Source organism: Phycodurus eques, chromosome 13 (assembly GCF_024500275.1).
Source record: "Phycodurus eques isolate BA_2022a chromosome 13, UOR_Pequ_1.1, whole genome shotgun sequence".
NCBI classification, from domain to species: domain Eukaryota; kingdom Metazoa; phylum Chordata; class Actinopteri; order Syngnathiformes; family Syngnathidae; genus Phycodurus; species Phycodurus eques.
The window spans coordinates 11,897,373-11,914,045 of record NC_084537.1 but is presented as its reverse complement, the minus strand read 5'-3'; the positions used below and the strand labels follow the sequence as shown (position 1 = coordinate 11,914,045).

The 16,673-nt window shown below is 41.0% G+C and overlaps 1 protein-coding gene across 1 annotated transcript in view; it reads left to right on the top strand.

Moving 5' to 3' along the window:
• kcnn1a (potassium intermediate/small conductance calcium-activated channel, subfamily N, member 1a) overlaps nt 1-16,673 on the top strand; it is a 71,753-nt gene that overhangs the window by 25,813 nt on the left and 29,267 nt on the right. Inside the window, exons 3-4 of the mRNA XM_061695047.1 lie at nt 970-1,065; nt 2,705-3,123. Of these exons, the coding sequence (XP_061551031.1) occupies nt 970-1,065; nt 2,705-3,123 (515 nt within the window). The remainder of the gene's footprint in view (nt 1-969; nt 1,066-2,704; nt 3,124-16,673) is intronic.

Below are 16,673 nucleotides of genomic sequence, written 5' to 3'. Positions count from 1 at the left end.
CTAAAAATACATTTTGCAATCAAGACCACAGAAGAAGACGTGAAAATGAGCGGCACTCTCACAATCATCACACTGACATTTCAGAACAATATTCTTCCACTTGTTGTTTTTGTCATTCCTTGTCAGTCGGTGTCCTCATTGTAATAACAACCACATGATCACTGTCCTGTCGTCGCTAGGCAGCAGTTTAAGAGATTTATCAAATGGCACGGACTGGTCTTATGCAGGCTCTTATTTTCTAGATCTATGGCCCTAATGTGCACGCATGCACATACACACACAAAAACACTGCAGCTCTGGCATCCAGCTGGTCTATTTATCACCAGTGATGCTCGCTGTGGTGGGGCTCTGGTAATGCAAGCCTTGCCTTTTCTGCACCTGCCATTAAATGGAAAGTCCCCCTGTTAGTGCTGTGCTTTGATTAATTGCTCGCTTAGATGGCGGCGGACTACGTCCGTGGATAATATCAGGCTGCACCTACACCTGCAGCTTCATTGTTTAGCGACGGCCTGTCCATGGTGTTTGTGTGTAAACCCATTTATCTGGCCTCACTTAGACTTTTAAGCTAATACGTAGCGTGTGTAGTGCATGTGTGTGGGCTTGTAGCTGTGTATTGCCCACTTTCTGAGCCTCTTGTACTTATGTGCATTTATATAGGGACATTTATTCTCCTTGTCTAAGCCAGTAATAGAGCCATTTGTTTCCATCCCTCCCCTTTTTTTAATCTACACGGTACCTGGGAGTGAATATGCTCGGGTGTTGAATTTGTGATTTACTGAACTGCCACACGTGTCTGTGTTGTTAAGCAGCAACATGCAACACAATTACAAATCTATTTAGAAAATGCAAATTATCTATTGCGAATTGATGCATGACACTTAGTGTACGTACAACTAAAGGTTATACATGCTTTAATCATTTTGTGTGCAATGTCTAAGAGTGATTGTGTTGTTTTTTTTTCTCTTATAGGAATCTTCATACTCATTTGCACTGAAATGCCTTATCAGCCTTTCCACTGTTATACTGCTTGGTCTTATAATAATGTACCACGCACGGGAAATCCAGGTGAGTCAAAATGATTATGGTAGAAATGAAAATGACAGCAAAATCACCTTCTTTTTCATTTGACCAGAAACTGTACTTTGCTGTGGTGTGATTTATGATGATAGAGACGATTATAATGTGCATTTAGAATGTTGAAATTGGGAAATGTCTTCGTCATGTGGTAATAATCAATGAAATTATGCTAATTATAAGCACTTTTACTTTGCCAAACAAATAGACAGCTATGGAAAAATGGTTTAGAATACAGCTTATGACTGGGTCCCTGGTTTGTCTGTCTATCGCTTTGTAGTCTTGCTGGTTGATCGTCTGGTCCACACTGAAGGGGAAAACTCAATTTTGTTTGAAATATATCTTTTGTGACACCAGTCCTGCAACCTTTCTGACTTGTTGAAGTACTGATTGGATCTGTCCAGAGGACCTCAGGACTTGCAAGGGTTGATATGAAAATAAGGATATCAGATAGATATAGCCCAAGACTGCTAAGACATTTAAAACTTTGTAAAAGATCCTTAAAATGTATCCTGAAACACACGGGGAGCCAGTGTAGTGATCTTAAAACTGGTGTAATGTTCCCCCGCCCTCTGATTTTCGTCAGCACACGAGCAGCTGAGTTCTGATCGTGACCATCGGGCCCTCCGGGCCAAAGAGGACAAGGTCCAGCCAGATTGGTTTAAGCACAAAGTTCAAAAGACAGCATCTGTGATGGTATGGGGCTGTGTTAGTGCTCAGTGGATGGGTAACTTGAAGGCACTATTTATGCTGGAAGGTCCATACATGTTTTGGAGCAACATGTGCTGCCATCCAAGCAACCTCTTTTTTCAGGGACGTCCCTGCTTATTTCAGCAGTGATATGTTCTGTCCATCTCCTTGTAGACGTGCTGGTTGATCGTCTGGTCCACACTGAAGGGGAACACTCAAATTTGTAGTTTGGGTTTGGAATATATCTTTTGTGACGCCAACTGAAGTACTAGTTGGATCTGTTGCTTAACTCATTCACTGCTGTGGAGGTTTATATTTGTCAACTGAAATCCAACCGTTTACTGCCACCAACGTAGTGTAACTATACATCAAGTACGTATTTGGTTGGTGTAGAACAAGGTCTCGCCCAGCTTGTCTGTGAAATTCAGGTTTGTAACTACTGTAATAACTAACAGATCCGTGTATCGCTTTGGATCAGCACAGCTTTGGAGATAATGATTAGGGGGTGACTCTCTGCTTGTCACGTCAACTATGAGGGAGAGAAATGCCAACACTTTGGAAAGCAGATAAGTTTAGGCACCTCACACTCAAACAAAGTACGTTTATGTGTGGTATACACACAAAATGTGTCACTCTAAAAGGTAGTAAGTGAGTGTTGCAATCATGGGAAAAGATGAATCAGTCAGTGAATGACAAACCAAAAATGCAAAAAAAATATTACAATCAAAGTAAAAAAAAAAAAAAAAAAAAAAAAATAATCCAAATCATATCGAAAAACGCTTTGTATCAGGTCTGCTTTTGTGTTGTTCAGGTCTATGTATGAACGTCCATATTTGTGTTGCGTTGATGCCAAAGAGGAGTTGGAAGAAACACTGAAAACCTGTGGTGAAAAGAAAGACGAACAATCCTCAGGAAGGTCTTGTTGTCTGCTTGTCCTCAGCTGTTTATGGTCGACAACGGCGCAGATGACTGGAGGATAGCCATGACCTATGAGCGGATCTTCTTCATCGTGCTGGAGCTGCTGGTGTGCGCCATCCATCCCATCCCCGGCCAGTACGTCTTCACGTGGAAGGCCCGGCTTGCTTTTACGTACACGCCATCCGTGGCGGATGCCGACGTGGACATCATCCTCTCCATCCCCATGTTCCTGAGACTCTACCTGATTGGCAGGGTCATGCTACTTCATAGCAAGCTGTTCACGGACGCTTCGTCTCGCAGCATCGGCGCCCTCAACAAGATCAACTTCAACACACGCTTTGTCATGAAAACGCTCATGACCATCTGCCCAGGAACAGTTCTGCTGGTGTTCAGTATATCGTCCTGGATCATTGCTGCATGGACTGTGCGCGTCTGCGAGAGGTAAACATAGGCTTATGAATATTGGATAATGCTGGGGTCAAGTTGAAACACCTTCCTTCCTTCACTAGCCCTGCTGTGTCCTGCACCTGTCAGTGTTACCTGGTTTTCCATCTCTAATTTGCACTTTAATCCACAGAAATGTGTGTGGGATTGTGACGATGAACACGTGGCCAGGAAGGCACACACAGACATGCACAAGCAGCTCGCTCACGACACTGCCTGTTTTAAACGTCAACAACTACAACACCCTGACACATGATTCATTAGCTGAGCAATCGCTGCACATCTCCCCACTCCTGGTCTTTATTGCTATATGGCTTGTCCATAATTCATGAGTGTCTAATTGTTTGTTTGCTGAATGATTTGTTTTGGTAATACAGAGCAGCCCCCCTGGATTCACTAACCCGTTTTGTGCCCCAAACTGCACAACTGTCTCAAGGGGGGCAGCTACGTTTCTCACTGAAAATGAAAGAGGCAGGGAGGAAGGAAAAAAGCTTTTCTTTCTGTCCTCATTTGGCATTTACATAGGGAAATGAGACGTTAATGCCAGCTTTGATGTTTTTAAGTCATCTTTGCATAGTTGGAGGGAAGGGGAGTCAGTAGGGTAGAGGGGGGGTTGAGAGCTCCATCGCAACAGGCCTTGTTAGAACTGTTACAGGCCTTGTTAGAACTGTGTGATACTGTGGTGCACTGAAAAAGTTAAGAATCAACTAAGACGAAGGCTTGCTATCACTTTTTTCAGCCATGCCCTGATTATTGATGCTCGGTGAACCCCTGCAGCCCACCTTGCCTGCTTCTACCTCCCGTTTCTTCCCCTACCTCTCCTCTTCACAACCCCACTGTCTTCACACCGCTAACTAACCACCTCCCCACGCAAGTCGAACCCTGGATCCTCAAAACGTGCGAATGCCAGATAGCGGGTTTAAAACCTCAGTTGGGAAGGCGGCAATGGAAAGATCACAGGATGTTTGAGCTCCTCTGAGAGTGAGGGGTTACCGACATCACAGTTCAGGTCAAGTTTGAGATAGAGTACATTTAAAGAAAAACCCTGAGCAGTACAAGTCCTGTTTCCACAACAGACCATTTTAAGTCTAGAAATACATTGAAACTGTGTCATTTGGCCATTTGTTTACATGACAACGGTGTTTAGGAACCTGAAAACGCAAACATTTGAAGAAAAAGTGTATTTTTTTTTTTTTAATGGTAAGGCAAGGCAAGGCAAATTTATTTGTATTGCACAATTCATTCATAAGACAATTCACAGTGCTTCACTCAATGGAAAAATGTTTAAAACACACAATTTTAATTCAAATATAATTAATAAAACAAATAACAATTTCTCAAAATAAAGTAAAAGAGTGCAGATTAAATTACAGATTTTCAGTCACATCATGCACAGCGGAACAGAACTGTTTTCATCCTGGACTTAAACATTGTCTCAAGTCACCAGGAAGACTGTTCTAGACTTTAGTTACATGTACCTGAAACGCAGCTTTACCAGGTTTCATTCTGACTCTGAGCATCAGCGGAAGACCTGTCCCTATAGTTTTCACGGTCTGCGATGGTTCCTATGGGACCAACATGTCAGATCTCTACTTTGGTGCTAGGCCATGGAGAGACTCAGCTTTTTTCAAGTCTATTCTCTGAGCGACAGGTGATAGGGTCGTACTTTTTGGTTCCAGTCTGGATACGAGCAGCAGCGTTCTGGGGGTGCTGCAGCTGTTTTTGAGCTCGTTTAGAGCGTCCTGTGAACAGTAGTCTAACTGCTAGAAATAAATGCCCGATAAGTCTCTCTAATTCCGGTATCGACAGTAAGAAACACGTTGCCGTGTTGATGCTGAAAGCAATAATCTGTAAAAATAGAGAACATTGGTATGGGCATTAAGTGTTCAGTTTGCACATCACTAACAAATCGGTAGCGGTGGAACACAAAGCTGTGGGAGCATTTATGCTTAAAATGCTTATCCAGTTATGCTCTGCTACTGTGACCAGTTGTGTAACATTACCGACCAAAACCTTCATTTATATATCACACTAACTCGGCAGCGGTTACTGGTTTCAAGGAATACCGCGTTTATAAAAAGTGACACTTTCAAAACCTCTAAAACATTCCATCTGCGGTATGAAAGTCATCTGTTTTGGGTACCGTTGCTTTGTAAATAAAGGGCATACAAAACGTGCTTACAGAGTGTAGCTGCTATAGGCAACACTTCTAATACCATATCACATTTACGAGAGCGCCGCCCATCACCCTTCGACAAATCCAGTGCAGCGTTTATATTTTACTATTCCAGTGCAGTGTTTATACAGGGTGAGTGAAAAGTAACTCCCTATTTTTAAGTACTTATAATTTATTTCTGAACTATAATTCTTACAAGAAATTAACATGAGAATAAAGTGTATTGCATGGAGTTTTATTTCAAATTCGATATGGGCGCCAGCATTAGCCACCAGTTTCTCAACCGCATTAACTGATTTCACAAGGAACTCTTGTCGGATGGAAGACATAACTTCTCATATTCGCCCTTCAAGTTCTTCCAAAGTCATTGGTTTGGTAGAATAGACTAGCTCCTTTAATCATGGAACATACACAAAAATATTGAGAAAAATATGAATATGAATAACATATGAACAAATTATAAGTATTTTAAAATAGGGAGTTACTTTTCAATCACCCTGTATATTACTATAACTCTCTCTTGAAAGCTACCCGAGTTATCTTAAAATATTATGCGCTCACTACCGAAGCAGATAACTAGCTAACTAGCATGGCTAATATCAGTTGGTTTCCACTCTGATGTTGCTATATGTATGTTCACAGATTGGTTGTATGTTCACAGACCAGAGAAGTAGCTACTCTTTTGAGAAATTAGTACATTTACTGTACATGTGTCTTTACAAAATGCCATCACCAACTACTGGCCTGGCAGTACAAAAATACATTTTCTCTGTTTTTACTAGATCGTTGTCATGTAAACATACGCTAAGATCTTTTTTACATGGTTATATCTACCCTATGATTCAATTTGATCTCTTATATCAAAAGCTGTGGACCCTGAATATGATTGGGTCAGTACAAGATTGAAATATATTTATATGATTGGATCACAAGGCCAGAATGTCTAACAAAAGCAGTGATTGGTTTGCTCTCACACACACATAAACACACTCTGACACCTCCCATGACTAGTGCATGTCATTTGGTTTCAGTGTTGGAATAACATGCGTGTCTGGAGATGTGTTTCTATGGATGGGTGCAAGCATGCACATTATTGTGAGTGAGTGAGTGAGTGAGTGAGTGAGCGAGCGAGCGAGTGAGTGAGTGAGTGAGTGAGTGAGTGAGTGAGTGAGTGCATGTGTGTGTGTTTGTATAATGTTTTGTTGTACTTTCTATTCCCCACTATGCTGCTCCATAGGGATACCATGTGAGTCCTCGCTCTCTAGCCGTGGAAAAAAACAAATAGAAATCATATTTTGCACCGAGCTGGCGCCACTGCTACTCTGAGTCGGGTTTTGGGTGGGCAGGGTTTTAGTGGTGACAAGGGGCAAGCCCCTTCTGAAATAATTAATTGATGATCCTTCCCAAATTTAGAGTGCAGACTGCAGTGCAGAATTTGGGAGGACCTGTGGAGTTGGCATGAAGGTGGCACCATCCTTCAAAAGGATCCCTCCCAGGTTTTTAGGGGCTAGCAGCAGCACTTTGAAGCAAGCGTCTCTTCGGTATTTTGTGTCGTGTGAGGCCAATAGGGGAAGAGGAGAGGTGGAGATTTTTCCTTCAAGTCACCTTCCCAAGTTGGCCGCAGGGCATTTTGTCACTTCTATTTTTTCCTCCCTTTCTTTATGCAATTGCTATAGATCGGTATTGCACAAAAGTCATTTTAGCACCAACTCCGAGATTTGTACGAGGAGCAAAAACCTTTCTGTTCTTTCATTACCATCTCATTATCTGTCTTCCTTCACAAATTAATTCAAGAATGCTGTAATGCTTTCCTCAGACTTCTGTCCGTTGCCTCTACCCAAAATGATTTTAGATGATCTATATCTAGAGAGGAAGTAGTCTGCCGCCAGACAGACAGTCTGAGCATCCAAGAAAAGGACCGATGTCAAGTCATTTAATGCACTTTAATGTAACTACTGGTCAGACAGGGTTGTGTGTTTATGATGTAGTGCAGCAATGATGTGTGGAAAGTGTAATGCAGTAGAATAATAGAAAGGTAAGTTGCTTCCAAACTGAGACATTTTTTAAGGGGTGTTTGAGTGCTGACTGCAGTGTCTCCAGTTTTTGTTCACATCCATAAAATCACATCTCACTCAGCCCACCACCCCCTCTAGTAAACATCAAAACAGCATGCAGGTTTTCATGTTTACTTTTCAAACCCATCATTTCAAGTAGAATAAAAAAACAACAACAAGGGCGTGGGATAAAAGAGGCGCTTGTTTCCCAAAGTGCTGTTTGAGTATCTTCCGTCAACTGCGCCATTGCACTTTGACCGCGCTCCTGAGCCCATCAGAGGGAAATACGGTGTGAGATTGGACAAGCATGGAGTCTGTCTGGAAAATGCCTAGCTGAGGGGAATGAAAGACACCAAAGCGAAGAGACTGAGGGATGGAGGGCTAAAGGGAGGGTGGAGTTTGAAGGAATATTAATGTTGCACTAGATGGATTTAACTCTGGGCCCCCTTTTGCCTCATGTCTTGATGCGGTCCATCTTCAGCGCTAACCTACCTCAACTAAGCTCCTTAACTAAGCTCTCTGGATTCTCCCTCACTACCCTGCAGCTCCCTCCCTCTCTCTCCTAACTCCTGACTGATCCCCTGCGGATCTCTTACTGTACCCATCTAACGTGGCATGCTTTGCCTCATCTCTCCCCACAACTGATTCCCTGTCCCTTTGCCTTTTCGTGTCCATCCAGAGCCAAACAGGCTTAATCCACCCCAAACTCAGTTACACACTCTCATGCATGCATTGCTTGCCTCCCTGGTCTCTCGTTCTTTTTTATCCCTGTAAAATCTATTATCGAATTCTCTCCATCTCCTGCTTTACTCTAACGCTGTTAACTGAAACAAAGTACTGCATTTCCAGGTGAGATGAGACCTATAGGCTATGTGAAAGACACGCTTTCAGGACGTTTAGTTGACTTTCTCTCATAGCTGCATCCCCTGGTTTGAGTTTCAAGTCAGCTACACCTCCAAGCTGATTGTGGCATTGCTTAATGAGAAAATATGAACAGCTCCAGTCTACGAACTGCACCACATTGTATGAATGTCAGACCAAAGAAACACCCAGAAGGGCAACTTTGACTTTCTTGACACCACGTAAAAATATGCATCACACATTTGGGTAGATTAAAATCACTTCATAGTGTGCAGGATAAAACACAGTTGCTTTGATCCCCAAAGATATCAACAGTCGTGGGCAACCACTAGGATTTTCAAATCTTTCAAAAATATGTGAATGCTTAGAAATGCTGCTCCCTGAGCCAATATGGTTCAAAATACATTCAGTATCACAGTAGGATTATTAATAAGAGGACTATATCAAGACATAACGTTCTGATTGGTCACTAAGGAGTAGGGTTTGCGAAACCTTCTTTGGAATACGTTAGTACCTACTAGGTACCTACTATGGAATACAGTATACAGTATTAGAAATAACAGGAGATACTGGAAATAAATAGGAAATATGCATGTTATTCTATAACAGGGAACTAAATGATTTTGTGTACCATAATCTTGGTTTTCATGCATAATCAGTTGAAACTCGTAAAAATGCACCAATACTACGATACCAATATCACTTCACCAGCTTGACAAATACCTTTCAGGTACAGTGACATATTTGAGTTAAACTTGTGCCATGTTGTGTTTGTATTTTTGAACATTCGGTTCAAAAAACATTTTCATCACCATTGCAAGACCTAATGGCATTATCAAGTATTGGTACTGGGGTTTTGGCAAGTACCGTAGCTCCCTATTGTTGTTTAAAACATTATATATATATATATATATATATATATATATATATATATACTTAGTTTTCGTAAAATTTTACCGGCGATTTGCAACCCTACTATGAGGGGACTATGATCCTCTAGCCTTGTCTTTATTGCTTTTCTGTCCATGATCTTGTCTGTCTTTAGGAAAATTCCAATACAGGATTTGTACTGATTGTTTGGCTGAAGCATCCTGAACAGTTCCTACATTTTCCTTTTTTGATTGAGTTCTAATCCGTTGAGAAATGCCAACGCTATACACATCAACAAGTGGAATCTTAATAAGAAGACAAGTCTTTCTGCGAACGCTTGACTCAGCATTTACACAATAATAAGAGCTGACAATGAACAACACACAAAAACAGAGAAGAAATTGTGGTAGTGTGACTTCACCTCGATAATGTGTGAACTATTTATGTATTTTTTTTGCATGTTTGAGGTGACTGATGCAACACAAAGACAGATGCATTTAATGTGAATGATCTTGTCCTTGAGGGCAAGTGACCTCTGTATGCTCTGATGACCTTATCTGAAAGTGACACATTATCAGTGTCACTTTGCACACTGGCTGCTCAGTACCAAACAGCAAACACCCACATTTATTCCAGAGCTATTGCATCAAATAGTAGCAGTTGTCTTGCAGTTTAATGTTTCAATGTGAAGGAACCTGCCAGCACCTGCCCAATGGTAATGTACTGCAAGTTTGTGTTAATTAGTTTCCACACAACAAATCAAGTGATATTTATTGAGTTATAGATACATGCCTTTATGACTAGTATGTTTTTTTTTTTACAAAATATAATTACATTAATCCCTTCCTAGGCGGCACGGTGGACGACTGGTTAGGGCGTTTGCCTCACAGTTCTGAGGACCCGGGTTCAATCCCCGGCCCCGCCTGTGTGGAGTTTGCATGTTCTCTCCCCGTGCCTGCGTGGGTTTTCTCCGGGCACTCCGGTTTCCTCCCACATCCCAAAAACATGCGTGGTAGGTTAATTGACGACTCTAAATTACCCGTAGGTGTGAATGGTTGTTTGTTTGTATGTGCTCTGTGATTGGCTGGGAACCAGTTCAGGGTGTACCCTGCCTCCTGCCCGAAGATAGCTGGGATAGGCTCCAGCATGCCCGCGACCCTAGTGAGGAGTAGCGGCTCAGAAAATGGATGGATGGATGGATGGATGGATAATCCCACCCTCATTTATTGCAGGGTTTAGGTTCCGGACCACACCCGCAATAGGTGTAACCTATGAAGTAGCAACCACATTTTTGGGGATTATTTATTCAAATGTTAATTTATTAATTGATATTTATTTGCTCTTCTTATTCTTCACCACACTCCTACCAGATTCTTATAAACAGTTTCTATACTCTTAAACCTTGCTTCATTTGGCTCCCATGGCAATGAATATGTGTGTGCGTTTGCTTGTGTGTGCCAATCTCTGTGTTTCTTTTCAACCATCTCAGAGAGCAACATTTATTTCCAAAAGGCCAAATAAGACAGTTGTTAAAAGTATGTATAAATTATATATCAAGTGTATATATCGATTGGAACCAAAAAGACCAGCCAACCTTTCTTGAACATCCATCCATCCATTTCCTGAGCCGCTTATCCTCACAAGGGTCGCGGGAGTGCTGGAGCCTATCCCAGCTATCATCGGGCAGGAGGTGGGTTACACCCAGAACTGGTTGCCAGCCAATGGCAGGGCACATACAAACAAACAACCATCCACACTCACATTCACACCTACGGGCAAATGAGTCTTCAATTAACCTACCATGCATGTTTTTTGGGATGTGGGAGGAAACCGGAGTGCCCGGAGAAAACCCACGTAGGCACGGGGAGAATGTACAAACTCCACACTGGCGGCGCCGGGGGATTGAACCCCGGTCCTCAGAACTGTGAGGCAGACCCTCTAACCAGTCGTCCACCGTGCCACCCTTTCCTGAACATTTATGAGAAATTTCATTATTTTAAATTTGGATGCTTTTCATTAAAAATGTTAAATAGTTACGATTAGAAGGGTAATTTATACATCACATTCATTATATTTTTTAAACAAAGGCTGTACATACAATCTTCTGGACACAATGTTTGACGGGCCACAATGACAAAGCATCCTCAGTTTGATGAGCCTACTTTGATATTGAAAAGCACCTTGAACAGAAATTCGTCCTCAGGATTGTGTGCACAATATCTGTGTGGTTGAAATGACTAAAAAAAAGGGTTAATGCAGGTTTGAGTCAAAGTAGGGGAAACAGGCTCCCCCATACGATACAGTCTTAAAAGCTATTTTTAATCATTTTTATCGGATGTGTGAGCTAATGCTGCACAGCTGGGAGAAAATGTTGCAATGAAGCGACCTTCATTGTTGCCATCTAAAGCTGAATAATGTGTCAAGTGTTACCATCTGCTAAAACACTTTGTACAAGAGAAAAATATACTGAAAATATAATTTCATGTTGCGTTATGGTGGGTGGGGACAGCAATAAGAAAAATGTCAGGAATGGGAGTCTTAATCAAGACCGGTTACATTTCTGGTTCTTTTCCAGTTGAGAACAGAAAAAAAACAGCCTGGTTGTTTATATACAAAATAATGCAAATGTGTGTATGTGTTGGTGTGTGTGTGTTTGTCAATACATTACTCATTTTGAAAAGGCTTTTTTTTTTTTAAAGTAGCATAGACAAATCCTAAACGACATCTGTTGAAAATAAAAGTACCTCACCCTCTTGGGAACAGTACTTGTAATAAATACATTAATTTAAAAATGTCACCCAAACTCGGTCTCTCACCCAAACACACCACCAACAAAATAAAGAATTGAATTCTCACAACAAACAAAAAATTATTTGTTAATAGTTGTAGTATAATAAACTTTAAAATATATTCTGAACATGAAATTCCATAAATCTCACCTGTAAATTTTGACTTGAAAGTTGCTTCCAGGTAGCTTTCGGTTTGAATCATAGAAATGAACAGTAGGTAATATATGACACGCCCCTTTTGAGCTGCGTGCCTATGGCAACGCTGGGCAAGTAAGGGCAAAGGTGTCAACACGTTCCATGTTTGTGGACAGCAAGAAAACCGAAATAACAAGGATGCCTGCACATTGTGCTGCAAATAGTTGCACTATGTACAATGACGCCAAGGGAACTGGGAATAACCTTTAAAAGGTGCAAATATTTGTCTGGCTTTTTTTCAAATGCTCTGTATAGATAGCACAAGCTTTAGCGTTGACAGAAAACTAAACCTTATGAAAATCGGTTGAGAAATTAGCAAGTTATGACTTATTTTCAACGTACATATTAATAATTTGCGTCTCGGGCCCGATATCATTAATCACGACCAGTCCTCCATGTTAACATGGATATTTGAATTCAACAGCCGTCAATGGCAGTGAATGAGTTAAATCTCGTAATACTTCGCCTTACCTTGACCTGTTCATCCAGCAACACTGACACCTGCTGGCCATTGTATCAAGTATCAAGCAACTTCTTACATTAATTTAAGAGGAGTGGACCAACTGACTGTTTTTCTGACCGTTCCCCCAAAACAGTAAAACAGCACATTTTAGCGTGGCCTTTTATTGTAGGTAGCCTAAGTCACACCTGTCCAATAATCAGCTCATGAAAAATAGGAGCAAAAACAAAAGTTTTGTGTTTATATTTCTGTTGAGTGTATTTGCACTTTGTTACTTAATTCCCACTACTGCAGTACAGAATATTCACTTTATGTGAGGAGGGTGGACACTTGTGTTGTAAATTCAACTTCTGCGTAAAAGTTGGCAAGGTGAAAGCTAGTGTGTCCTAGTCCGGATGGAGTGATGTTGTGGCTTTAGTACATCAGATGTAGTTTTTAGGTCATGGACAGTGTACGTACAACTAGCAATGCATACTTAAATGCTCAGCTTTCTGGGTTTTTGCTTAAAAGCTTGTCTGTGCCCCCTGAAGGTTGGACGGTCACTTTGCAAAAACAAAACCAACACAAGGCTACCTGTAGAATGCATTCTTTAAATGTGCACGATGTTGTTGTGAAGTTTCGCAAGCTTTGTTCACAGTTTCCTTTCATGTAAGATCGGCCCTGTAGTGACGAACTGGCACACCATGACACACTAGCACTCAGAAGAACTATTCAGAGACACTGTAATAGAGTGCTTGATATCTGATAACCCCAGAGACACGACTCAACACTGAAATATTAAAATGAAGGGCTTCGTGAACAGTGCTTTCTGTTCGATGCCTGGTAGATCAAGGAAGAGCACTTTTACCAGGTGGAAGAATGGCTCCATCTGCTGTGTTAAGAAAATGTGATTCACAAATGTATTAGTCCACCCTCTAATGCAGGGCTTGTGCAACAGCTACCAGAAATTACCCACATTGGTAATTACCAAAATGATGTTTTACTTCCAGTGTGGTACGAGTACCACTAGTGAGTAAGAGTCAGTGCCCATATACAGTACTGTTCAGTTGTGTTTAACTTTTAAGTTAAAAACATTTGTTTAATCCAATCGACAATTGTAATCCAACCATTTACTTCGACTAAATGTATATATTCGTCAAGAATGTTTTTCAATGGGTAGGCCTGGAAGAGGGTCTCACCCAGTTGCTCTGCGAAATGCAGCATTGTAAATCAGTGTAATGACGAACAGATCTCTTTGGATTCAAGATCAGCACAGCTTTTGAGTAGACGATAAGGATTAGTGGGTGAATCTCGTCTTGTATCGTCAATTATGAGGGAGAGAAATGCCAACCCATTGGACGTTGGACAAGTTTAGGCACCTCACACTCAAACAATGTGTACGTATGGTATAAACAGAGTATGTGTCTTGGTAGGAAGTAGAAATTGTGTGTTGTGGTCATGAGAAGATTAGGCTGTTAATGGAGTGAATGGCAAACACCATATAGAAAAGCAACTGATGTTCAACTCAAGCCATGCGGTGAGTCAGCATTGCTCACGACGCACTAATAGTCTTCTATCTGTAAATAAATCATATTTTTTTTGCCATCAAAAGCCTTTTCTCAGTCTTGTTTGAGGTGTCACAAAAAACAACATCCGCCTCATTTTTACGAACGCTTAAGATATGCTACCATATTTTAATGTGGGTCAATATGGTTGTACTTGGAGATCTAATTATTTTTTCAGGCCGTGGTTGACAACCATGCATGTTAGGTTCATTGAAGACTCAAAAATGGATGGATGTTTGAGGTTTCTGTTATGGTTAATACAACAGTATATAGATGCACTCTCGAAATTATGTTTTTTGTTTTTTTTTGGGGGGGGGGGGGGTGTACTCTTTTGCAAAAAATTTAAATATACTGAAGCACATTCTTTCCTGGTCAAATTATAGTTATTTACTTACATTCCTGAACAGAAAAAAATGTTTTAGCAGTTGATTGTTTTAATTTCTGACTTCTCAAAAAAAGCCCACCGAGCCTCAAATCAGGGCATAAACAGAGGAATTCAATGTGAAATTCCACATTCCTGTTGAACATAGTAAAATATAGACACCTCACTGAGAAGTCAGTATGGTCTCTGAGCCAAATAAGAACAAAAACAAATTTGTTAAGCACTATACTAAAATGTGGATGAATTGATGCATGTAGACAGCGGCGTCACATCCCGGAATATCTTAACTAGAATGGTAGAAATCCATCATGCAAACAAAGCCTTTACTTTCAGTTTAGTTATTCAGTTGATTTATAGCAATACGCACTATTACACATAATCATTCACTAAAGTGCTGTCAGTATCATTTTCCTCGATGAATTAAATGTTGATGTGGGTAAGACAAAAGGGGACATACTACATCACAAAACAATGTCTTTACATACTGCTGCTGTTGCTTAACCATAACAAGCCTGGAGAAACCTCCTCCAAGGTGACAATCAAAATGACAGTCAACATGACACTGAGGCAGTTGGCAGGTACAACATGCATAAATATATGGACCAGACAAAACAGGCATTTACTGGTGAGGTATGCCAGTACAGTGACATTCATCTTTGAAAAAGAAATTGCATTGTATTTACTAAAATTTACCAAAATGTTGACTTGGATTTTCTCCACTTAATAGTGACTGTCTACACTGTGTTCCATAGAATATTTCATGCCTTGGAAGTCCTTTTGTACCCTTTTCCTGATTGATACCTTTGAACAATGGCAGTCCTCTGATGCTATGTCTGGAAGTTTTTGTCTAGAGGTAAACATTTGACATAGACACTTCTCTTCCTGTAAATTTCATGTCAAGGTGACAGTTATGTACGCAGAAAATCTGTTATGACATTGAAGTAGGCTGCAGTTCATACAGCTTCTTGGAAGCATTGGGTCATAAGTCATCCATCCATCCATCCATTTTCTGAGCCGCTTCTCCTCACAAGGGGGCGTGCTGGAGCCTATCCCAGCTATCATTTGGCAGGAGGCGGGGTACACCCTAAACTGGTTGCCAGCCAATCGCAGGGCACATACAAACAAACAACCACTCGCGCTCACATTCCCACCTACGGACAATTTAGAGTCTGCAATTCATGCATGTTTTTGGGATGTGGGAGGAAACCGGAGTGCCCGGAGAAAACCCACGTAGGCACGGAGAGAACATGCAAACCCCACACAGGTGGGGCCGGGGATTGAACCCCGGTCCTCAGACAATACTTAAAAATAAAGAAATGTACCCGCAAATTAATGGAATCAAATACAGTTAATGCATTAGGCTGCACGCACCGACCTTTCATTAGTCAGTATAGCGAATTGGCAAGGAAGGGAACGTCTCTGTTCTTCTGCTTGACCCTTGATCAGGGGTGCACGGTCACAAACTGCAAAGAACTCAACAGTTGTAATTTCCCTCTCTATTTATTACCGCCGTTTTTTTCATTGCGGGCAGGCCAGATGAAAAGTTGAAGTCAAGGCAAACGCTACAATGATTGTAAATAGTGTCTTACCGCGAGACGCTGCCTCTCTGCCCACTTGCTGAGAGGGCCAACTTCAAAATAAAAGCTACATAATTTAGTACATTGAACATCATTACCATTTTAGGCTTTTATTTTGACATTGGCACCGGAGCGCAGTGCTGAAGTTTAATGAAGCCTTAACCATAGGTTTTCCCCCTGGTGCCTGGCTGACTAGTTTGCAAGCACTGCTGCAAATGAAGCACGTGTCACATGCTGCAGTTCCCACATTTTATATGTAATAAAAATATGCAGACGCTCAGGCTCATTGAGTTGTGGCATCCAAAATCACGATCACGATTAAAATTCAATTAATTGTGAAGCCCTAAATCGATGTGTATTTTCTGCACTGTCATTTTAAAAGAATGTCCTGTTTTTTAATAAAGTGATGAAAATTATTTTTTTATTCGATTCATCAATAAAGGGACAAAAATAATCAACAGATTAATCAATTATTAAAATAATCGTTAATTGCAGCACTGTTGTAAACCCCCGTATTTATATGACGGCATCTCTTGATTGTAGGTTTGGACAGTGAAACGGCAACTAGGATTGCAGCTATTGAACATTTTTAGAATCAAGTATTTTACCAATTATCACATCGATTAATCGAGTAATCAG